At 45.1% G+C, this 23,636-nt stretch overlaps 2 protein-coding genes across 5 annotated transcripts in view; both read left to right on the forward strand.

The window, feature by feature from the left end:
• LOC116062391 (vesicle transport protein SFT2B-like) overlaps positions 1 to 997 on the forward strand; it is an 18,646-nt gene extending 17,649 nt beyond the window's left edge. Inside the window, exon 9 of one of the 3 annotated variants that reach the window (XR_004896550.1) lies at positions 741 to 997. Coding sequence is in view for 1 of the 3 variants with exons in the window: in XM_031317067.2 (XP_031172927.1) it covers positions 687 to 723 (37 nt within the window). In the remaining 2 variants the exon portion in view is untranslated. Of the gene's footprint in view, positions 1 to 686 lie in introns of all 3 variants that reach the window. The other 2 variants (XR_004896551.1, XM_031317067.2) reach the window with 2 other exon arrangements.
• The window catches only part of si:ch211-207l14.1 (E3 ubiquitin-protein ligase AIRP1), a 42,426-nt gene extending 36,864 nt beyond the window's left edge, over positions 1 to 5,562 (forward strand). For both annotated transcript variants that reach the window (XM_035998393.1, XM_031317063.2), the window contains exons 5-6: positions 3,371 to 3,377; positions 5,553 to 5,562. The gene's annotated coding sequence lies outside the window, so the exon portion shown is untranslated. The remainder of the gene's footprint in view (positions 1 to 3,370; positions 3,378 to 5,552) is intronic.
• Positions 5,563 to 23,636: the final 18,074 nt, after the last annotated feature.

Consider the following 23,636-nt stretch of genomic DNA (forward strand, 5'->3'; position numbering starts at 1 on the left):
ACGTGCTTAAAAATGATTGTCAACTTCCTAAAACAAAGACACAAATATAAAAAAATATATTTTTCATGCCGACATTTTATCAATAAAATCTCAAATAATTATTTTTAAAATAGTAAAAAAATGTCCGTCACAGTTCAAGATGACGTCTTCTGATTCTGTCTTGTTTTGTCCGACCAACAAAACACGTTTGAATTAAACGTTTGATCGATTATCGAAATAGTTGCTGATTAATTTCAGCTCTCATCGTCACGGTTAGCATTTAGCTCAAAGCTGTGTCTTATGCTGCGTTCAAGTCATTTCAGAGTTGTTGTAATTACGAGTTTCATAGTTTTCAAATAGCAGAAGCAGAGTCAGTTACATCTGGAAACACATCTGCCCTGAACGAGTCCATGAAGCTGCTGCAGCTCCACAGGTAACATTAATAATCATTCAGATATTCTACATTCACTGGATTTACATTAACGTGTTTGTCCGTATTTATTTTACTTTGTTACCTTCATGACTAACAGAACTTAGGATTCTGAGTGTGAATGTGTGTCTTAAATTATATTTAGAAACAGAATTAATTAAATCCCCCTTCCAACACCATCATGGATATAGAGCCACTCAAACAGAACATCTAACATATAAAGGTGTTTTAAACAGGACATATTTAACAGTTCATCTCTCCGTTCTTTCTCTCTCAGGGACGCCGTCATTAAATTATGTTCAATCTGCGTCTGAAGCCGCCTGGCCTCCGACCAATCAGGACGCAGGACTGTGAGGTGTGTATCCAATCAGGACGCAGGACTGTGAGGTGTGTATCCAATCAGGACGCAGGACTGTGAGGTGTGTATCCAATCAGGACGCAGGACTGTGAGGTGTGTATCCAATCAGCAGCTGACCGAAGGCCTTAAACATTTCAACCTCCGAAACCTGCCAATCCTCCAATCAGGTGTCTTAAAACCCACAACAGAGACTACATGGACACTTTGTTGTTGTTGTTGTTTGTTGAATGTTTTTCAAACTGACAGACTCAGATTATTATTCTAAGTGTCTGACAACATTATGGGATGGATCCCTACAGAGATAGACCTTTTAGTTAAAGAGTAAGATCCTTTTAGTTTAACATGAAACAGCCCCGAAATCACCATCACCAAACTACACCAGACTCCATGTAAATAATCAGGACTTTTAGCGTGTATAGAGCCAGCATATTTCCACCAGACTCCATGTAAATAATCAGGACTTTTAGCGTGTATAGAGCCAGCATATCTCCACCAGACTCCATGTAAATAATCAGGACTTGTCTGTGTGTGTATATGTTTGTGTGTGTGTGTGTGTGTATATGTTTGTGTGCGTGTGTGTGTATATGTGTGTGTGTATGTGTGTGTGTGTGTGTGTGTGCGTGTGTGTGTGTGTATATGTTTGTGTGCGTGTGTTGGTGTCTGTTAATCAGTAACATACATCATCGTTGTCAGAGTGTTTCTGGTTTTACATGATTATTTCTTCCTCCTCCTCCTCCTCCTCCTCCTCCTGATGAAGCTGAAACAAGTTTGTTGTTTTGCTGTCAGAGACAAAGGTTGATAAGATGTCTGGGTGTCCCAGAGGTCTTCCAGGTCCAGCTGCAGCGTGAGAAACCCTCCAATCAGAGCAGTCAAGTACGTAAGTTTTTAACTTTTTCATTTCATTCATTCATTGTATTGAGTTCAGGGAACAGAGAGTCTGTTTTCTCTCCATGTTAGGTATCTGCTCAGCCAGCTGCTGGAACTTCACACAGTGGTATTAGTACTTTTACTGCTGTAATATGTCTCAGTACTTGCTTTAATCTCAGAAGGAAAGCTTGTACTTGATATTGTCCTCCATTTATCTGACAGCGTGTTACTCTGCAGATTCACAAAGTCTGAATCAGCAGTAAAACATGATGTAATGTTCCAGAGAATCATCTCTCTCACTGCTACTTCTACATCAAGTACATTTAGTCACAGAGCAGGACGTTGGACAGAGTATTACTTCACCGTGTAGTATTAATAGTTTGGAGTACTTCTTCCACTGCGTCACTGAGTTTGTTTAACGATAAAGTTTGTTCATCACATTTTAAACATGTTGGAACTTGTTGTGTGGAAATATGGTCGTGTTGCATTCATGGGACAAAGACAACAACAACCACAGTTACACAGAGAGAAGACACAAAGTTCTTATTGTGAAAATCTGCTTCCTGACAGGTGGGGCTGTGACTCATCATGAAACAGCTCACCTGAGTTGTTCTTCATCAACTCTTTGGACTGTCTGAAGAAAATGTAAGTTACTGTTTGATACGTTAACACCACGTTAGTCTTTGGTTTCTTCAGGGTTAGTTTCTGGCTCTGTAAAGTTAAATATAATGTTTCTACTTCTCTTCTTATTTCCTGAGAAAGTGTTCAGGACTCTTGTGTTGAAGATTAATCTCCATGTTGTAGCATGAACTACTACAGAGGAGGTTTTAAATCCTTTGCCAGGTGTTTACACGTCTGTCTGTCACAACCGTGACGCTGCAGTCAGGAAACTTTACAGCTGTGTAGTTGAGATCTAAATGAAGGCCGAGTTTGAAGATGGGTGGGGTCCGAGCCTTTCTCCTGCTGTCAGAAAACAAACAGTTGTGGCCGGGTTGGATCAGTGGGTAGAGCAGGCGCACATGTACTGAGACGTTTATTCCTCGACACAGAGATCCAGGCTTCGAATCCGACCTGCATGTCTTCCCCCCTCTCTCTCCCCTTTCTCCCCTAGCTGTCCTATCAAAAATTAAAGAGGTAAAGCCAAAAAAAATAATCTTAAAAAAACAACGTCCCCACCAGCGTAAAGTCAGACACAAAAGGTTCCTCTCCAACCTTTCAGAATAAAATGTAGTGACCTAAAAGCCTCTCTTACTGTTGTAGTGATGAGTGGAGGAGGCGGAGGAGAAGTGTCTCCATGGCATTATTTTTACATTTATACACAGGCAGGGTTTCTCTACCATTGTAAGGTTTAACTGTCCGTCCACACCGCCGCCGACTTGATCTCCTAAAGATACAGGAAGTCATTCATTTTCAATGGAAGCTGCTTCTCTCAGCTGCAAGGAGCGGAAAATCTGTCGGCGTTGCGTTTTGAGCGTTTTGAGCGTGGTCTCGCAGTTAGTCTTTCAACTTTCATCCAGTTGAATATGGTAATGAGCTATGACGCGGTTCAGCGGCAACCAATCAGAATATAGACGTCCTTCACGCTGGCTGATTCCAGAGAAACATACGATGTAAACTTTGGTTCCTACCAAAACATTAGTTCAGAGAAAAAGGAGGAGAAGCTCATCATGGCCGTTGCTGGGTTCCCTATCATTTATGATATTTGCGTATAGGGACCAGTTAACGTTACCTGCCGGTCACATGGTCTCTAAACAGTCCGCTCACGGTGAAGTCCTGCACGGATCAACAGCTGGCGGCTGCTCGCTCTGCCTGCACGCTGCTGCGGTTCAGCGGCTAACGAGCGAGCTAACTGCTAACAGACACCGCTGCGACCAACAGCCAATACACATTCTGTCGTTGTTTTTTCCTCGGGACCGCAGAGGGTGTGGGTGGGTGACGGTTTTTGTTCTTGTTCAGTTTGTATTTCTCTGTTCTGTATGCTTGCATTAAAGGATTTACCTCCCTGGTGGTCTTCCTCTCTTTCAACAGGACCAATCAGAGACCAGATCCTGCTGAAGCTGAAGCTGAACCTGAACCCAGTTGTGTGTCCATGAAGAGGGTCCGGTCCATGAAGCCACCACTACTTTAAAAAACAAGACGACCTGTAAGGGAGATTAGAATGGAGAAAAGTGAGAGGGAGCGAATTGAAATGGAGGAGAGGAGACTGGAAATGGAGATGGAAAGACTGGAAATGGAGAGGAGAAAATTTAGGTGAGTTGTTCTGAAACCTCCAGCAAACTTTAAGTAGTGTTGTCTCATTGGGTGGTTGGTCTTCTTGTAGAGGGTCTCTGTGTTTCCAGGTGAACTCTGAGGTTACATATACACTACTACACTTTGGTTTTAAAATGGCGTTTTGAGACAAAAACAATCTCCGTCTACTCAAGAGTTTTAGCTCCAGTAGCAGAAGGTGGTAGTTTTGCTTTTAGTTGCAGAAGAGACTACAGAGGAAGAGCTGCCAGCAATGTCGAAAAATAAGATGAGAGAGATATAGAAATAAAGTTGCCTTGCCCTACAACCTCCAGCTTGTCAGTCAGGCTTTGCCGTGACTCAACATGACTTTATCAAAGTTTAATCTCAACGAGAAATATCACGTTTTAATATCAGCCCTCAAGATCTGGTCAGACCTCTAATAAACAACCAGTTAGCTTAAAATCAAACTGGTTCAGGCTGGTACACTGGACCGGACCGGCCCAACTCTAGTTACCTCGTCCATCATTAACCAGAGATCTTTACCATGATGACAGAAGGGAGGTACTGCTTATATCTCCTAACCCCCGCTCTACTTCCTCCTGATTTAGTTTATTTATAAATGTTGAGATTAATTCTCATAATGAAGTTTTGGCCCTATAGGAGGACAGAAGGATTACATTTTACACATTTCTCTCTCTGGTGGTCTTCCTCTCTTTCCAACAGGTTGGTCGGGGCATCTGGACCTAAACCTGAAGCTGCAGCTGAACCTGGAACCAGCTCTGTGCCCATTTGGAGGAGCCAGTCAAAGAGCTCACCACCATCTTCCAGCGGATATCCAAAGTTAGACACGTTTAACATTTACTGCACAGCGATCTTGCCTTTATATTATAATGTAGTAAACGCTGTCTGCATGAACTGCGCTTACAGCCTTTCAGGTACCGAAATTTGGCACTAATTGATTTCATGTGAATTGAACCTTCGCTAAGCCATGCCTGAAAACCGCCACAGGCCAATCGTAGCTTAGCAACCGTAACTAGGCGCGGGAGGTCTATCAAGCGTTCAAACGAGGGAAACATCCTGAAGCGTTGTGCATATGGATTGTGCAAATGTGATACCCGGTATCCTAAAATTTTGGACGGGGTGGTGGAAGTTTTTCCCTTCCCAAAACCTAAAACCCAAGGGGAGAAATGCCGGGCGTGGATCAAGCAGTGTGGGAGGCCCCATTCACAACTAAATGTCGACAGGATTAACATAAACACCTACGTACGTTTGCTCCAAGGCAAGAACACGCTAATGTTAGCTAGCTAGCTAACTCAGCACAGCATTGCTTGGAAACAATGACGGTTCTTTGTTCATAATGCATATATTTGAATGTAAAATAAGATGATTAAAGGCAAGATGGAGGCTCACTGACATACTTTAAAATATATTTCAGGAGGGCGGGGGGTGGGAGAGGGTTTTTTTTCTTGTTAAATTGTATTTGTCTGTTCAGTATGTTCAAAATTTAAAAAAACAATAAAAAAAGTATCTAAAAAATATATATATATATATATTTCAGCATTTTGTTAATCGCTAAAAGCGGGAGAATGTTATCATTGCAAAGTGTTCAGGCTAAGGAGGATAGAAGGATTACATTTTACACATTTCTCTCTCTGGAGGTCTTCCTCTCTTTCTAACAGGGGCTTCAAGGGACCTGAACTCAGTCCATGGGCAGGGGCCGCACCGTTATATTTCAGAGGAGATCCAAAGTTTGAGTAAGTCATCTTCAGTGACTTTATAACGTCAGCATCATTACCATTACCATACCGCTCTACTCCTGATTTAGTTTAATTATAAATGTTGAGATTAATTCTCATAATAAAGTTTTGGCCCTATAGGAGGACAGAAGGATTACATTTTTCAAATTTCTCTCTCTGGTGGTCTTGCTCTCTTTCTAACAGGACAGTCTGGAAACCTGAACCTCAATCTATATCTGAACCTGAAGCCAGCTTTGTGCTCACTGGGAGGAGCCGGTCAAAGAGCCCATGGCTATATTTCAGAGGACATGAAATGGAAGAGTAAGTCAGCTTCAGTTACTTTATAACGTCAGCAACATTACAAAACATTTGAAAGAACAAGGGGTGCCCCGATTGATCAACCGCCGATCATTATCGGCCGATGTTTACTAAAAACGTGATCAAGTGCTCGCCATTAATGTCTTCTAGCCGCCGAAAAATTACTCCACACACGCCGAGAGCAACAACCACACGCCTGTGCCTAATTGGCTGTTCATGTGTAGTGAAGTCCTCCAGCAGCCGACTCCCCCCCCACCTTATTGGCCAGGAGCTGCACGTGGTTCTCAGGCACACGCACGCTACTTCAAACAGAACGATAGTTGAAGAGTCGTCACCAGGGTTGCCAGGTCTGTGGTTTTCCCGCGGGATTGGGCTACGTTTAACCAGGGTGTCTGCGGGGTGTTAAAAAGTCTTACATTTCAAAATCTAAATTTAAGGCCTTAAAAAGGCTTAAATTTGCTGAAGTACTGTGTTCTAGGTCTTACATAATTTTAAACAGGTCTTAATTTTCCTACGTCCATGTAACGCTGCCTCTAATGCTCATAGAAATCTTCCCGTAGCATGAAAGTTTCTGTTTTTATTCCTTGGTATTGTAGTTCTTTCTTACGCTAGTCCGAATATAATTTTATGTATTACGACTACAAATGAGACCAACATGCAATTTAAATTGCAGCCAATCAGCTGTAGTGTTACTGCTGCGAGTCTCTTTCGGATTGTAGCACAGACATAAAACAGATTTTATTCTTTAGGTCTGTGGAAGTGCAAGTTTAGATATACTTGGCTTGAAAAACTGAATTTAGGTCAAAAATCCAGTTGCTTAGAATCTCTTTGAAGCCTACTTGTCGCAATCAGCAGGGGAAAAAGGACCCACCAAAAAACAAAAACAAATCTAGGGAGTCCTCTGAGCTGCAGGCAAAAACCAAGACCGGGGACTACAAAGGGAATACAAATATACACAACAGAAATATACAAAACAAGATACATACAGAAATCTACAAACAAGGCAAAAGAAGTATCCAAACAGGTAACAGAATAAATATACAAACACAGGGAAAATGCACAAATAAACAATAAAGACAACAGAAATGAACAAACTGGAAACAGAAATATCCCTAAACCGTAACAGAGCCCCCCCCCCCCTCAAGGGCGGATACCAGACATCCAAAAAATAAATAAACTAAAAACAACCCAGGGAGGGCGAAAGAGAGTTCGGGGGAGGCAGAAAATCACTGGCACACGGGGAACAGAAAGTCACTGGGGCACAGGGAACAGAGAGCCACTGGGGCACAGGGAACAGAGGGTCGGTGAGGCCTGGGGGAAACAGAGGGGCCGCTCGGGACAGGGAACAGAGAGTCACTGGGGGAAACAGAGGGGCCGCTCGGGACAGGGAACAGATAGTCACTGGGGGAAACAGAGCAGGGCCACTCGGGGGAACACAGAGCGGGGCCACTCGGGGGAACACAGAGCGGGGCCACTCGGGGGAACATAGAGCGGGGCCACCCGGGACGGGGAACAGAGAGTCACTGGGGCACAGGGAACAGAGCACAGGGAGACCTCAGCGACAGGGGGCAGAGAGGCCTTGGCGACAGGGGGCAGAGAGGCCTCAGTGACAGGGGACTGAGACCTCGGCAACAGGGGACTGAGAGGCCTCGGCAACAGGGGACTGAGAGCAGCGACGAAGGCAGAAACTTTCTGGCCACCGGCGACGAAGGCAGAAGCCCTCAGGTGGTTGGTGACGAAGGCAGAAACCTTCTGGCCACCGGCGACGAAGGCAGAATCCCTCTGGCGGCCTGCGACGGAGGCAGAAACCTTCTGGCCACCGGTGACGAAGGCAGAATCTCTCAGGTGGCCGTACTGGACGTCGAGGGCACTCAGGCGGCCAGGCAGGACGTCGAGGGCAGTGCCCCTCCGGGGGCCTAGCAGGTCGGCCAAGGCGGAGCCCCTTGGGAGGCTGCGCAGGTGAAGGGGCAGCTGGGCCGGGACCAGGCGACGGGTCAGCTGAGCTGGGGCCTGGCGACGGGTCAGCTGGGCTGGAGTCTGGCGACGCGTCAGCTGGGCTGGAGCCTGGCGACGGGTCAGCTGGGCCGGAGTCAGGCAGCGGGTCAGCTGGGCCGGAGTCAGGCGGCGGGTCAGCTGGGCCGGAGTCAGGCGGCGGGTCAGCGGGGCTGGGGCCTGGCGGTGGGTCAGCTGGGCCAGAGTCAGGCGGCGGATCAGCTGGGCTGAAGTCAGGTGGCCAGGCAACCGGGGCAGAGGTTGACTGGGGTGCCAACAGGGCACGAGGGGCAGGAGTGCGCCTGACCGCCGACAGGGCACGAGGGGCAGGAGTGGGCCTGGCCGCCGACAGGGCACGAGGGGCAGGAGTCGGCCTGACCGCCGACAGGGCACGAGGGGCAGGAGTCGGCCTGACCGCCGACAGGGCACGAGGGGCAGGAGTCGGTCTGACCACCACAGGCAAAGTCTCAGGGGGGCAGAACAAAGGCAAAGTCCTAGGGATGGTCTAAAGGGTGGTCTCAGGGGCGGTCACAGGGGTGCGGGGGACCGGCAAAGTCTCAGGGGCGGCTATAGCCAGTTCAGAGGGGCTGGACACCAGCCAGGATTCAGGGGGGTGGTTAGCCAGCCGGGGACTAGGGAGGCTGCTAGCTAACCTAGGCTCAGGGGGGTTGCTAGCTAGCTTGGATTCAGGGGGGCTGCTAGTCAGCTGGGGATCAGGAGAGCTACTAGTCAGCCAGGGATCAAGGATCAAGGACAGCCTAGGGACACTAGGGAACTCGGGAACTCTAGGAAACTCGGGAACTCTAGGAAACTCGGGAACTCTAGGAAACTCGGGAACTCGAGGAAACTCTAGGAAAAGCTCGGGGACAATACATGTACCGTTCCACCCCTACCTCGTCCATCATTAACCAGAGATCTTTACCATGATGACAGAAGGGAGGTACTGCTTGTATCTCCTAACCCCCGCTCTACTTCCTCCTGATTTAGTTTATTTATAAATGTTAAGATTCATTCTCATAATGAAGTTTTGGTCCTATAGGAGGACAGAAGGATTACATTTTACACATTTCTCTCTCTGGTGGTCTTCCTCTCTTTCTAACAGGGGGGTCGGGGCATCTGGAGCTAAACGTGGACCTGAACCTGGACCTGAAGCTGCACCTGTAGCTGGAGCCAGCTCTGTGCCCATTAGGAGCAGCCAGTCAAAGAGCTCACCACCATCTTCCAGTGGACATCCAAAGAAAGAGTAAGTCAGCTTCAGTTACTTTATAACGTCAGCATGATTACAAAACATTTGAAAGAACAAGGGGTGCCCTGATTGATCAACCACCGATCATTATCAGCCGATATTTACTAAAACGTGTGATCAAGTGCTCGGCATTAATGAAGGGAGGTACTGCTGGTATCTCCTAACCCCCGCTCTACTTCCTCCTGATTTAGTTTATTTATAAATGTTGAGATTAATTCTCATAATAAAGTTTTGGCCCTATAGGAGGACAGAAGGATTACATTTTACACATTTCTCTCTCTGGTGGTCTTCCTCTCTTTCTAACAGGACGGTCACGGGACCTGAACCTGAACCTGGACCTAGACCCAGCTCTGTGTCCAATAGGTGGGGCCGGTCAAAGACCCGATCTTCCAGACGAGATCCAGTGGAAGAGTAAGTCAGCTTCAGTGCTCGGCATTAATGTCTTCTAGCCGCCGAAAAATTACTACACACACACCGAGAGCAACAACCACACGCCTGTGCCTAATTGGCTGTTCATGTGTAGTGAAGTCCTCCCGCGGCCAACTCCCCCCCACCTTATTGGCCAGGAGCTGCACGTGGTTACTCAGGCGCACGCACGCTACTTCAAACAAAACGATAGTTGAAGAGTCGTCACCAGGGTTGCCAGGTCTGTGGTTTTTTTCCCGCAGGATAGGGCTACTTTTAAAGTGTTGCTGCGTGTGGGTTGAATGTTTTGTCCGCTGGTTGGGTGGACCAGACCCACACACACAACGTGCCCCGCAGCCTCTTTAGAGAAGGCAGCAAACAGACTCGTACACAGTTTACAACTAAACAGGTTAGCTTATGCAACACAAGCAACGCTGACGAGTCGTTTTGTTAACTATTCTTATCTGTCGTCGCCACTTCGCTCACTTTTTCTCAGCTAAACGCCGTAGCTGTATCCCTTCTAGCCACAACCAATAGTGACCGGCCGCCAGTCTGGGGCGCGAGTGAGAGTGACGGTGACTACAGAGAGAGCAAGCTAGCCTGAGCAGAGGAGAGTTTTAAGTTTAGTAGCGAAGATATCAAGTTAATATACAGCACATGGATGTAAAATACGATCAGTACAGCAGAGTTGTGCACTATAGAAGCTGTAGCAGGAAAAGTTAACAATACCCGTTTTCGGCGCGTTTGTTTCTTCTTATATGATATTTCTCTAAACTTTAAGCTTTATTAAATTTAAACTGCCCTTCACACGTCAGGATTTAAAACTTAACAATTCAGAAATATTTGAATGTTTCCAAAGCATTTTGCTCTTATTTAAAATATGTCGTAAAGCAAGAACTATGAACTATGGCTGAGATTAAGAACCTTATTTTTTTTATAAATCTTAGGTGAATTTCAATACTGGATGTCTTACTCCTCATTCAGTCACAACTAGTTATCATGTTTCCAACTTGTTTAGAATAATATAGCAAGAATTTTAACATGTTTTTAAAAGGGATTTTATAATCTCTATCACCAAAAGTCCAGACTTAACATATAAACACAATCATTATCTGTCTTCTTCATTACCGTCCCTCCAACAAAGCTCTGTAAGTGTGATTTATTCATCATTATACCATGGACTGGGTGAATATTTGATTCTGATTGGCTGCCGGGTGTCCATAAAAAAGTGATGTAGGACCCCTAATAAGGAGTTCCGGAAACTGTCTGTTTAGTGTTCTTGTGTGTTAGTGTGATGTGCTTCAGTGCCTCGTCCTCTGAACACCATAGGATGGCGCTAACACACACGCTGCAGTAAGTAAGTTACACTGGCCCTCTGAACTGACTTTGTTTCACAGCGAATAACGTTATCTCACATCCCATTCACCCCAAAGAGACGAAAATGTCAGAAAAAGTGTTGATTTTCAGGACGACAACTACATGGTCGAATGGAAGACAACACAAGGGATAAATACTCTTCTATCTTTCATCCTCTTGGGGGAATTGTTGGGTCTCTGTAAATGATAGTGTGGCAGTGGCACCAGCAGCTGTAATCCTGTTTGCACTGTGGGTAAATTTTTTTCTATGAGACACTCATCTAATGATAACAATGTGTAATTGCGTACATAGTCTGTTCTGCTCTCTGCTATGTTCCGTTTTATTTTCCTCATTATTTATACGTTATTTCAACCTCAAGCCATGCACTATTAATCAGAATATTCATTGTTATGACTCGATCTGTAGGTCAGAGGTGGGCCATCTCTGCTGGCCAAGAGATTGTCAGAATCAGAAAATTATATTTATGATTAAAAGCCTATATATTAATTTCTAAAATAAATATATATTTATCAAGTTCATATGTATTGTATATATTGTATACGCTGCAAGTTTGTTTACATTTTTAGATGTAAAGTTAATGAAAGCAAGGTGGGTGTAGTTTTTCTTCACATGATGAGCAGCTTTTGGTAAGTTTAATGGATTTTTCTGCATTTTAGTGAAATGATTTTACTAGCTATTACTGCTGGCTTTAGGTGTTAAAGATTTGAGCAGGGACAGTGGCCGATGTGCCTTTGTGTTTGCGTGGTGACGTGTGTGTTAAGCCACCGCTGCTTGGCTGGAATTTGTGGGGAGGCCTGTTGATCGCTCCTAGCATCATGGTGAGTGTTGAGGGTAGATGTAGTAGAGTAGTCATGAGCAGATATTGACACTCAGGATGAGTCAAAGAGGATATTGAAATGTTGGGCTTTTATTATTATTGTCCCAATTAAGGCCCACAGACAAAACAAACAATTAACAAAACCAAAATTAAAAAAAAAGAGAAAAAAAAATACTTTCACCAAAAAATAAAATAAATTGACGTGAGAGTCAAAAATTGATAAATGATACAAAGATACAGAGATACAGCTGTATATAAGTTGACTTTTCCAAACTAGTCACCTGAGCCTTCCACAGACTTACGTCCTCACCCCTCTCGCCCTCCGAACAACTCAAACTGCAGCTACAAACAGCCAAAACCAGCTGTAAAATTATTTCATACATTCATATCCCGAAAAATATGGTGTGGAAATTCATTCAACTTAACTGATAACAGCCAAATAACAATTAAAAGTATCTTATTTGAACATTTATAACCTAACCTAACCTGGCACTGCCTCCGTTTTGGTGTCTGATGTGGTGTCAGCGCTGCTCGGACCGTGCGCCGCGGCCCTTTTTTCCTCCATAAACTCCACTCTCAGCTACTTTGCTAGCTGCTGCATGAACTTCCTCCGGGACATTTTACAGCTGGTGCACTCCTTGGAGAGGATGTGTGTAATAATTCCAGCCAGTTGTAGCATGTATAAGTTATATGAACATGTAGACAGCCACCGGCCATCTACGTGTACGGCGCCTTTCACAGAGCGAGCGCCCGGTACTTGCCTTCTGATTCAGAACTGAGTGCCTCCACGCCGTAGTAGCCTACGTTACCGACTCTGGCTTTGCCTTCGGCCCATCGATGATGCCCACACTTGTTACTCGAGACCGCTAGTTACGTTGCTCTGACAGAGACTATGGTAGTTACTAAGCAACCAAGATGCATCTTCAACCGCGCGGAAAATTTAAAAAATAGTACCGCGAAAATCCGAGCGCTCAATATGACCATGTATGGCCGAAATAGGTAAAAGTGATTGTATTTTCTTTGTCTTTTGCGTAATGTATATAAAAACTATTTAAAATTAAAATACAGAATCAGGCAGCAGCAGGATTGTATTTTGTTATTCAGCAAAGTTATTACACATATAAATTTCAAAACGGTCAAAATGACCGTCATGGCCGTTCTAGTTCTAGTAGAACGGTCATGATTTGAAATTGTTATTTGGCTGTTATGAGTTAAGTTGAATGAATTTCCACACCATATTTTTCGGGATATGAATGTATGAAATAATTACGGTTTACTATGCCATGATATGAATTATTGAAACACATATTACTAGCCTACTCAAATGTATAATTAAACTCGTTAAAATGTACATTTCGGTGTTATTACGTTTTTCTAAAGATATCCTAACACAATACCTACATAATACAACATTGCAAAGTATCATGACAGATTATAGAGTTTGGAATCTGGCGGTCAAAATGACCGCTCACGGCACTTCTAGTAGTTATGGGATTCCGGCACTTCTAGTGTTAAACGTTATAGGCATAACGTTAGCCTATTATTTATAGATTTAGATCGTATACACGAATGGACATTAAAATAAGCGCATTGTTTTCTAAGATTAATGGACAAACTATTGAAGTTTTGCTAGCTTGAATCAGCTTGGCTCATTAGCTAGCTAAGTTAGTTCATTTCATGTGGTACAAATCCGTGGCGTTTAGTAGCTTATACATCAACATCACTGATAAATGTTAAAACTGCATGACTTTAAAGAAATTCTAGTTAAACTCACCGGATTATTGTGATTTTGATCGATACCAAAATCCGTGATCTTCTGAGATGTCCGAACCGCCGACAAAACACGGGGAGCAGGAGTCGGCCTGACCGCTGACAGGACACGGGGAGCAGGAGTCGGCCTGACCGCCGACAGGACACGGGGAGCAGGAGTCGGCCTGACCGCCGACAGGACACGAGGGGCAGGAGTCGGCCTGACCGCCGACAGGACACGAGGAGCAGGAGTCGGCCTGACCACCGACAGGACACGAGGAGCAGGAGTCGGCCTGACCGCCACAGGCAAAGTCTCATGGGGGAAGAGCAAAGGCAAAGTCACTAGGGAGGTCTCTGGGACGCCGGAGACCGGCAAGGCCTCTGGCTTGCCCGTAGACGTGGACTCTGGGAGGTCTGTCGACGTAGACTCTGGGAGGTCTGTCGACGTAGACTCTGGGAGGTCTGTCGATGTAGACTCTGGGAGGTCTGTCGACGTAGACTCTGGGAGGTGGTCATCAAAGACTCTGGACGACTGGAAGACTCTAGCAGAGCGGTCAACGGAGACTCTGGAAGGCTGCACGTCAGCGGAGATTCTGGGAGGCTGCACGTCAGCGGAGGTTCTGGAAGGCTGTACGTCAGCGGAGATTCTGGGAGGCTGCACGTCAGCGGAGGTTCTGGAAGGCTGTACGTCAGCGGAGATTCTGGGAGGCTGCACGTCAGCGGAGATTCTGGAAAGCTGCACGTCAGCGGAGATTCTGGAAGGCTGCACGTCAGCGGAGATTCTGGGAGGCTGCACGTCAGCGGAGATTCTGGAAGGCTGCACGTCAGCGGAGGTTCTGGAAGGCTGCACGTCAGCGGAGGTTCTGGAAGGCTGCACGTCAGCGGAGGTTCTGGAAGGCTGCTAACCAGCCGGGGATCAAGGGAGCTGCTAGCCAGCCAGAGATCTGTGAGGCTGCTAGCCAGCCGGGAATCAGGGATGCTGCTAACCAGCTGAGGATCTAAGAGGCTGCTAGCCAGCTGGGGTTCAGAGATGCTGCTAGTCAGCTGGGGATAAGGAAGGCTGCTAGTCTGCCGGGGATTTGGAGGACTGCTAGCCAGCCGGGGATCAGGAAGGCTGCTAGCCAGCCGGGGATCCAGGATCAAGGACAACCTGGGGACACTAGGGAACTCGGAAACATTAGGAAACTCGGGAACTCTAGGAAACTCGGGAACACTAGGAAACTCGGGAACTCTAGGAAACTCGGGAACTCTAGGAAACTCGGGAACACTAGGAAACTCGGGAACTCTAGGAAACTCTAGGAAAAGCTCGGGGACACTAGGAAGCTCGGGGACACTAGGAAGCTCGGGGACACCAGGAAGCTCGGGGAAGCTAGGAAGCTCGGGGAAGCTGGGCAGTGCTGGAACACTGGGCAGCTTGGGGACACTAGGAGGGCTGCTAGCAAGCTTGGAATCTGGGAGAGTGCTAACTAGCCTGGACTCAGGGAAGCTACTAGCTAGCCGGAGCTCTGAGAGGCTGCTAGCTAGCCTTGTTTCAGGGGGGTTACTAGCTAGCCTGAATTTAGGGAGGTTGCTAGCTAGCCCAGGGTCAGGAGAGCTGCACGCCAGCCCGGAGTCTGGAGAGCTGCACGCCAACCCCGAGTCAGGAGAGCTGCACGCCAGCCCGGAGTCAGGAGAGCTGCACGCCAGCTCCGAGTCAGGAGAGCTGCACGCCAGCCCGGAGTCAGGAGAGCTGCACACCAGCTCAGGAGAGCTGCACGTCAGCCCGGGCTCAGGAACAATGGTGAACTCGGACTCGGGAACACTGGTAGCCTCAGGAACAGTAACTCTGGTCCAGCACGGGCTCGGGGCCGCTGGACAGCACAGGAACACTGGAAAGCTCGGCAGCACAGGAAAGCTCAGGAACACAGGTCAGCTCAGGCTCAGAAACACAGGTCAGCTCAGGCTCAGGAACACAGGTCAGCTCAGGCTCAGGAACACAGGTCAGTTCAGGCTCAGAACACAGGTCAGTTCAGGCTCAGGAACACAGGTCAGTTCAGGCTCTGGAGGAAAAACAGGCCTGGTGACAGGGAGGCCGAATTCCCTCGCCGTAGCCTGCCAGCACATATCCATGAGGTGCCTAGCGAAGGCAGGATCCTCCTCATGGAGCCCATGAAAAAATTTCAACAAAAATTCTCCCACTGAGTCCATGGGGTGAAAAAGAGGCACAAACTCCATAACTGCTGGGTCCATATATTGGTCGGATCATACTATCAGGGCTGGTGCGAAGGCAGGCAAGGTTGGAACCCAAATGCAGTTAAAGAGTTTAATTAATGAAAGGCAACACTTACTGGGAGCAATAATCCAAAATATCAGGGAAATCCACGACAGGGAATACAGGAACAAACAGAACGCACAGCAACAAGACGAGACGATCCGACAAGGGACAAGGGAAAAACAGACTAAATACACAGGGTAACGAGGAAACAAGAGGCAGGTGACAGAAGGGCTGGGAAACAGGTGGAAAACATCAGGTAATCACAAGAGCGGGAAAAAAGATAGTAAAACAAGACAAGACAGAGAACAGATTATCAAAATAAAACAGGAAACAAGCAAAATACAGAACAGGAACAGACTACCAAAATAAGACACACCAAAAACCCTGACAGATACCTGGTATAAACCAATCGGTGCATCTTTGCCTGTGATATATCAATGGGAAGCCGAAGAAGTCTCTGACGCGATGTGAGCCCACGTGCACTGAGCGACATTTGCTCTGACCAGTTAGATTTAAATGCTCTAAGACCCGTCTACATTTTTAGCCAATGAGCAGACAAGTCGATAGAGATCACATTTGACCCTGACATTTTAACCCTGTAATGGCTGGAGCTGTGTCAAAGCAAAATAGGGCCTCCTATAAGCATTTCACACTCTGTGCAATTTATAATAACTTATTTCTATATATTTATGTATATAGTTATTTCCAGTATGTGTGTGATTGATGTGGATGTGTTTGTGTATTTGAGAAGTGTTTTATTTTGTACTTTATTGGCTTTTTTCTTTGCACTTTTTGAGTTTTTTGGCTTCTGGATTTTTTCTGTAGTAAGCTGAGACATGTGGCTATGACATTGTGTTGTCTGTATATCACTAGATGTGTTTACAGCAGTGTATTCTAATAATTTTACAGATGTATGACTTGGACAGAAATAGAAACCCTCCATTCTAGCCTCTGTAACTCTGTGTCAGTAAGACCTAGAATCACCCTGACACTTGAACAACCCTGAACAACAACTTGAGAGTGTGTCCTTTCCAATGATCCACACATCCCTGAGTGTCAGAGTATATGGGAGATGTACCACTTTTAATTTGGGTATAACGTTTAGACCAAAAAGCTTGGACATTCAAGTGTTTCTTAAGAGGCTAAGCATAAAATTGTGTTTATCGGCATTTATCCCCAAAACGTGACCATACCAGACCATCTAACTCTGGCCGCCATCTTTGAATTTTCGGTTGTGCGGTTAAATAACAAAAATGAATGTTATTTAACAATGAGGTGTTAGTAGTATATAGTACACAGGTATGCGCGTGCACGTGAAAACCCGGCAGGTATGCGCGTGCACGTGTGTTTCTAGCGTTTTGATTGGTCGAACCTCCGTGCACGTCTCGCGTGCGCGTTGACGTAATGACGTCATCGCATCATTACGTTCGCGGAGCGTGTGTGCCTCTAGCGGCCGATTCTGGGTATTGCATCTCGCGGACGTAATAACGTCATCGCATCATTACGTTCGCGGAGCGTGTGTCTCTAGCGGTCGATTCTGGGTATTGCATCTTGTGGGCGTAATAACGTCATCGCGCCCTTACGTTCGCGGAGCGTGTGTGTCTCTAGCGTACGATTCTGGGTATTGCATCTTGTGGGGGCGTAATAACGTCATCGCATCATTACGTTCGCGGAGCGTGTGTCTCTACCGGTCGATTCTGGGTAGCGCATCCTTACGTTACCGGCTCGGCCGTGTCTCTAGTGGCCAATGCAGGGAGGGCAGCTCGCAGCCGTAATAACGTCATCGCGACCTTACGTTCGTGGAGCGTGTGTGTCTCTAGCGGTCGATTCTGGGTAGCGCCTCCTTACGTTACCGGCTCGGCCGTGTCTCTAGTGGCCGATGCAGGGAGCACATCTCGCGGTCGTAATGACGTTGCTTCAGTCTTAAGTTCGCGCTGTGGGGTGTGTCTCTAGGTGCCGTTTCTTCGGGCGAGTCTCGAGAGTCTCGCGGTCAGACCTTGACCCATTTCTTAGCGATTGAGACTGGGCACACAGCTCGTGGTCTGCTAGCTAGCTTGTTACCACGTTTTTTCCCTAATCTAGCTAGCTTGTTACCACGTTTTTTCCCTAACAAAGGCCTCTGGAGATTTTGCTTTTTAATTCTTTGTTTGAAAGAAAAAGAGACGGCATTTTTCCAGCAACATCTACAAGGGTAAGTAAATTTTAAACGCTATCTTCTGTTAAGTAAATGTTAAAAGCTGTCTTCTGTTTAAGCATATTGTAAGGTATTTAATGCATTTCTAAGATATTTAATGCATTCAGTCATTTATGAATTAAAAAGCCTGTTGGAGGGTTTGTCCCTTATGGCGCTGGTAAAAATGTGTTAAAAAATAAAAAACGGTTGTTAGATCATGTAAAAAAGGGTTTTTTTTGCTATTGGTGACTTGTAAAAACGCCCTACAGGGGTGTGTCTTGCAGGGGTTAAAACATCGTGTTTCAAGGCGCCAGGCTCACTTTTTTAACAAAGCATTTTAGCTAGTCTACTAGCTAGCTTTGCTACCACGTTTTTCCGTGTTCCACGGTACCTGGCTAGCTTTTTAACAAGCATTTTAGCTAGTCTACTGGCTAACTTTTTACCTCGTTTTTTCACAGCCTTCCTCAACAAAGCCCTTTGGAGTTTTTTGTTTGAAAGAAAGAAAGAGAGAGACTTCGTTTTTTTTTTTGCAGCAACATCTACAAGGGTAAGTAAATTTTAAACGCTATCTTCTGTTAAGTAAATGTTAAAAGCTATCTTCTGTTTAAGCATATTGTAAGGTATTTAATGCATTTCTAAGATATGTAATGCATTCAGTCATTTATGAATTAAAAAGCCTGTTGGAGGGTTTGTCCCTTATGGCGCTGGTAAAAATGTGTTAAAAAATAAAAAAACGTTTGTTAGATCATGTAAAAAAGGGTTGTTTTTTTGCTATTGGTGACTTGTAAATACGCCCTACAGGGGTGTGTCTTGCAGGGGTTAAAACATCGTGTTTCAAGGCGCCCGGCTCACTTTTTTAACAAAGCATTTTAGCTAGTCTACTAGCTAGCTTTGCTACCACGTTTTTCCGTGTTCCACGGTACCTGGCTAGCTTTTTAACAAGCATTTTAGCTAGTCTACTGGCTAACTTTTTACCTCGTTTTTCACAGCCTTCCTCAACAAAGCCCTTTGGAGTTTTTTGCTTCTTAATTATTTTTGTTTGAAAGAAAGAAAGAGAGAGACTTCGTTTTTTTTGCAGCTATGCATACATGTGGTAAGTACCTTTTAAAAAGCATATCTTCTGTTTAAGCATATTGTAAGATATTTAAAGCATTCAGCCATTCATGAATTAAAACGATTTTGGGACATATATTTTATCTAGCTTGCGTCATTAGGTACTGTGTCTAGACAATCCCCCGGGGAACAAAGGATCCGGTCGAAGGATCGCAATCTTAAGCATAAGAAGAGAGCTGTTGAGGTGAGTTGAAAAGAAAAGCAGTAAAATAGTATGTTGTATTTTTAAAAAGGCTTTTCTGATAATGTAATGTAATGTTTAGGTTGAAAAGACAACCCCAGAAGGCTTCCCGCCCAAAAGGCCACGCCATACCTTTGTTCAACACTCGCCTACCCTGAACGCTGTATCTAATGGTTCTGCCGCTGACGCCGAGGTAAGAAAACCCTTGTATCCAACCGACTATATTTACTATTTTAAAATATTTTGATATAATGTATACATTGTTAAAACGGATTGTCCTTTTGTTTCAGCAACTAAAAGCGGTCTCAGACCTAGTGACTTTGCATTTGGCATCTGAGGAGGTGGATTTCACACCTAGAGCCCCAGAGTCATATACCCCCCGGAGTGCCTCTATTGAGAGTGAACAAAGGGCTACGCCATTACAAAGGACAACGTTTGAGGTTTGTGTGTGTGTGTGTGTGTGTGTGTTTGGTTTTGATGTGTGTGTGTGTGTGTGTGTGTGTGTGTGTGTGTGTGTGTGTGTGTGTGTGTGTGTGTGTGTGTGTGTGTGTGCCTTTATTTAACCAAAAATGTTTGTTATTCCCCCTAGACAAAACCTGCCGTAGAACCCCAAGAAGGACCTGAAGCCACTGTCCTGTCAGAGACAGCTCTTGCATCCCATCAATCCCATCAGGAAGCTGTAGGAGAACGCTCTGAAGCCCCTGTCCTAGCCGAGACATCACTTACATCACACCAGCCCAATCAGGAAGCTTTGCTGGAGGTCCCTGAATATAATGTAGGTGCTTTACGTTGTTCTGATGATGATGATAATGACTATATAGCAGACACAACACCCCTACATACACAATTAGTTTCATTCAAGCCCACAGTAACTGTGTCAGATAACAACCGTAGCATTGGTGACACATCAGTAACTATTCCTGTAAATATACGAGACGATCCATTCGCTGGTAATCAAACCGATCATGGTTATATTACTAGCACTCTTTTGGAACCCTGTGTTCCCCTAGGGGTTTCTGAGCATACCACGTTGTTTCAGGGTGAAGAACTTTTTGAGTATTGTGCCAACACAACATTCCGCCAAACTGCGTCAGAAATCCGTTCTAAACAAATAGAATCCAAACTAAACGAATTACAAAAAAGTAACGATAATCTTGTGAATAAAGTAGCTGCCCTACAAGCCTCTAATACACTATTGATTGACATGGTCACAGATTTTGGAACAAAGCTATCTGAACAGACCGACTCTCTCAATACACTGATTGCCCCTCTGTTATCAGGCCTTAAAAAGACAATAAAAAAGAAAATGAAAAAGACCAAGGGAAAAAAGCATTAAATCAGTCTATAGTTTGCGCTATATAAAAATAAAATAAATTTAAAAAAAAAAAAGCGGCACCTTATTTGCAAAATGGCTCCACCGTCCAAAAAAAAAAAGAAATCTGATCCGATAGGTGAGTGTGACGTTAGTAGTGGTAGTAGTAGTAGTGGCAGTAGTGATGACGAGCTAGACTGGCCTTGTGAGGACGATTACACAAGAGCAGCACACAATCATCAGGATGCTTTACGCTTGCGTGAGAAACAGACAAAAATATTCGAAGCGTGGGTTCGCTCTATTTCTAGTGATAGTGATAGCGATAGCGACAGCGATAGTGAGAGCGACACCAGTACAATAACACAACCAGATAGGCTTGTCACAACAGCGTTGTCAAATAATGGTCCTTCAAATGTATATCCCTGCAATAGACCTTCAGAATGTTTTGCGAGTGTCCGACCGCCAAATAGTCCCTGTGCAGCTGTTCAAAGCAGTCCTCAACCGTCCACCAGTACTCACAGACCCCCGTCGCTACCTTCAGAATGTTTTGCGAGTGTCCGACCATCAAATCGTCCTTGCGCAAATGCTCAAAGCAGTCCTCAACCGTCCACCAGTACTCACAGACCCCCATCGTTACCTTCAGAAAATCCTCAGGGGGGTGTACAGCATGGGGAGGGGCGTGTTTCTAAGGTAACGTCTGAAATAGCATCCAGACAGATGCCCATTTTTAATGCTGCTGAATTTCGTCAACATGTCGACCTTCGAAATATTGATTTGACAGATATTGGTAGTGTGCCTGACAGGGTGTATAGTACCCTAACAAGTTTAATAGAGAGGGCTTTGGACAATGTAACACAGGATAGTGTTTTAAATGTTGAGTTAAGGGGTCCGGCCGTAGACGTCCCTATTCAAACGATGTTGAACTCAAGTGATGGCTATAACACAGATACATTTCTGGAACAAGTCTCTCAAGCTATGCAAAGTAACGATAATTCACTGACCGATGACGCTTTAGAATTAATTGTGACAATAGCTCGTAATATGTCGGGTGGGAAACCTGGGGGCCGTCGAAAACTAGGAAGCGTTGGTTACGATGAAATATTGTCGGTAAAAGGCAATGCTTTATACAATCCCAAGAATAACGAAGGAAATGACAATCTCTGCTTTGCTCTCTGTCTGGCCCATTATGTCAACAGCAGCTTGTCACCAAGCGAAAAGATAAATTATGCGAAACAGCTACACGGGGAATTGGGATTTGAAAATACACATAAGGTTTCGTTCTCTGATGTTGACAGATTTCAGAAACATTTGAAAATGAAAATTGTAATATTCCATCATGGCGCCGGTTGTAAAAAACCACAGATTTTCAAAACGCACGACGAACCAAATGTGAAAACAGCATGGCTGTATTTGCATGATGAGCATTATTATCTCATTGTAAATAAAACGTCTTTTTTCGGTGCTTCATACGTCTGCGATGATTGTTACAAGACCTACGAGCATGCCCTGGAGCACAGGTGCAGTTTGCTTTGTAATGTATGTTACTCCGCTTGTATACCCAGTCAAACTATTAAATGCCCAGACTGTAAGCGCATATGCAAATCTCAACAGTGCTTCGAAAACCATAAAAAACCTGATATGAAACACCGTCTCATACCCTGCGACCGAATCAAATATTGTGAGGACTGCCACATGACATACCGGACGGCTAAAAAACCACACGTCTGTAGAACCCCAAAATGTCTGCATTGTAGAGTGCCTTTAGGCGCCACAACTCATGAGTGCTTTATCCAACCCCTCAAACGCAAAGAAATTAATGATAAGTATCTCTTTTACGATTTCGAGACACGATATCATGACGGGAGGCATGAAGCTAATTTTGTATGCGTTATGGATATGGAAGGCAGGAAAAACTGCTACGAAACGTCAAACTGCGTAGCATTATTCATTCAGAACTACAGACAGCCAAAATACAAAGGTTATACTTTTATAGCCCACAATGCCTCAGGTTTTGACAGTTACATAGTTTTAGAGTATCTGGTGAGCCAGAAACACTGTCCAACTATTACTATGCGTGGTTCTAGGGTGCTACTGATGAACGATTCTACTTATGATCAGCGATGGATAGACTCATTCAGTTTTATTCCTATGGCTCTATCTAAAACACCTGCTGCCATGGGGTTCTCAGATCTGCTCAAGGGGTTTTTCCCCCATGCGTTCAACACACGAGAGAATGAGAATTATATAGGTCCACATCCTCCACCATCTCTATATGGTTATGACGCTATGACTGACGAGTCTAAGAAAACGTTCATGGATTGGTATGTTACGGTCAGCGACACCCCGTTTGACTTTCGAAAAGAGCTGAGCACCTATTGTGTTAATGATGTGACGGTTTTGCTTAAAGCATGCAAAATATACAGAGAGGCCTTCCATGAGTGCACTGGCCTAGATCCGTTTGCATACGCGACATTGGCCTCCTCCTGTATGGGAGTATTTAAGACCCTGTTCATTCCCAAAGATGCTGTTGCTCTGACATACGAGGGTGCTTACATTAGGCAAAACAAAACGTGTTCTGACATTTCAATACAGTGGTTAGAATATGTTGCACGCAGAGGAGCCCTTGACATACAGCACGCTCTGAACAGAGGTGAAAAGTCATTTGGACCATTCTTTGTAGATGGCTATTGTGAAGCCACAAACACCTGTTATGAATTTAACGGATGCTTCTTTCACGGCTGTGATAAGTGCTATGCTCAAGCAGAAATCAACCCTCTCACCAAAAAAAAACACAGGGCGAACTGCGCATAGAGTTCCATAACAGAGTGACTGCTCTAAAAAATGTGTATGGGCTAACGGTTGTTGTGATGTGGGAATGTGATTGGCGAAAGGCTGTGGCCAATAACCCAGACGTTAAGGAGTTTGTGTTAACATATGAAAAGCCTTCGCGTCTCAACCCCCGAGAAGCCCTCTTTGGAGGCCGAACAAATGCTATGAAGCTGTACCACAAGGTAGAAAATGATGAAAAAATCAGATACTATGATTTTACAAGTCTGTACCCAACTGTTCAGGCCAAACGAGATTATCCAATAGGGCACCC

This window comes from Sander lucioperca, chromosome 24 (genome assembly GCF_008315115.2).
Source record: "Sander lucioperca isolate FBNREF2018 chromosome 24, SLUC_FBN_1.2, whole genome shotgun sequence".
Lineage (NCBI taxonomy): Eukaryota > Metazoa > Chordata > Actinopteri > Perciformes > Percidae > Sander > Sander lucioperca.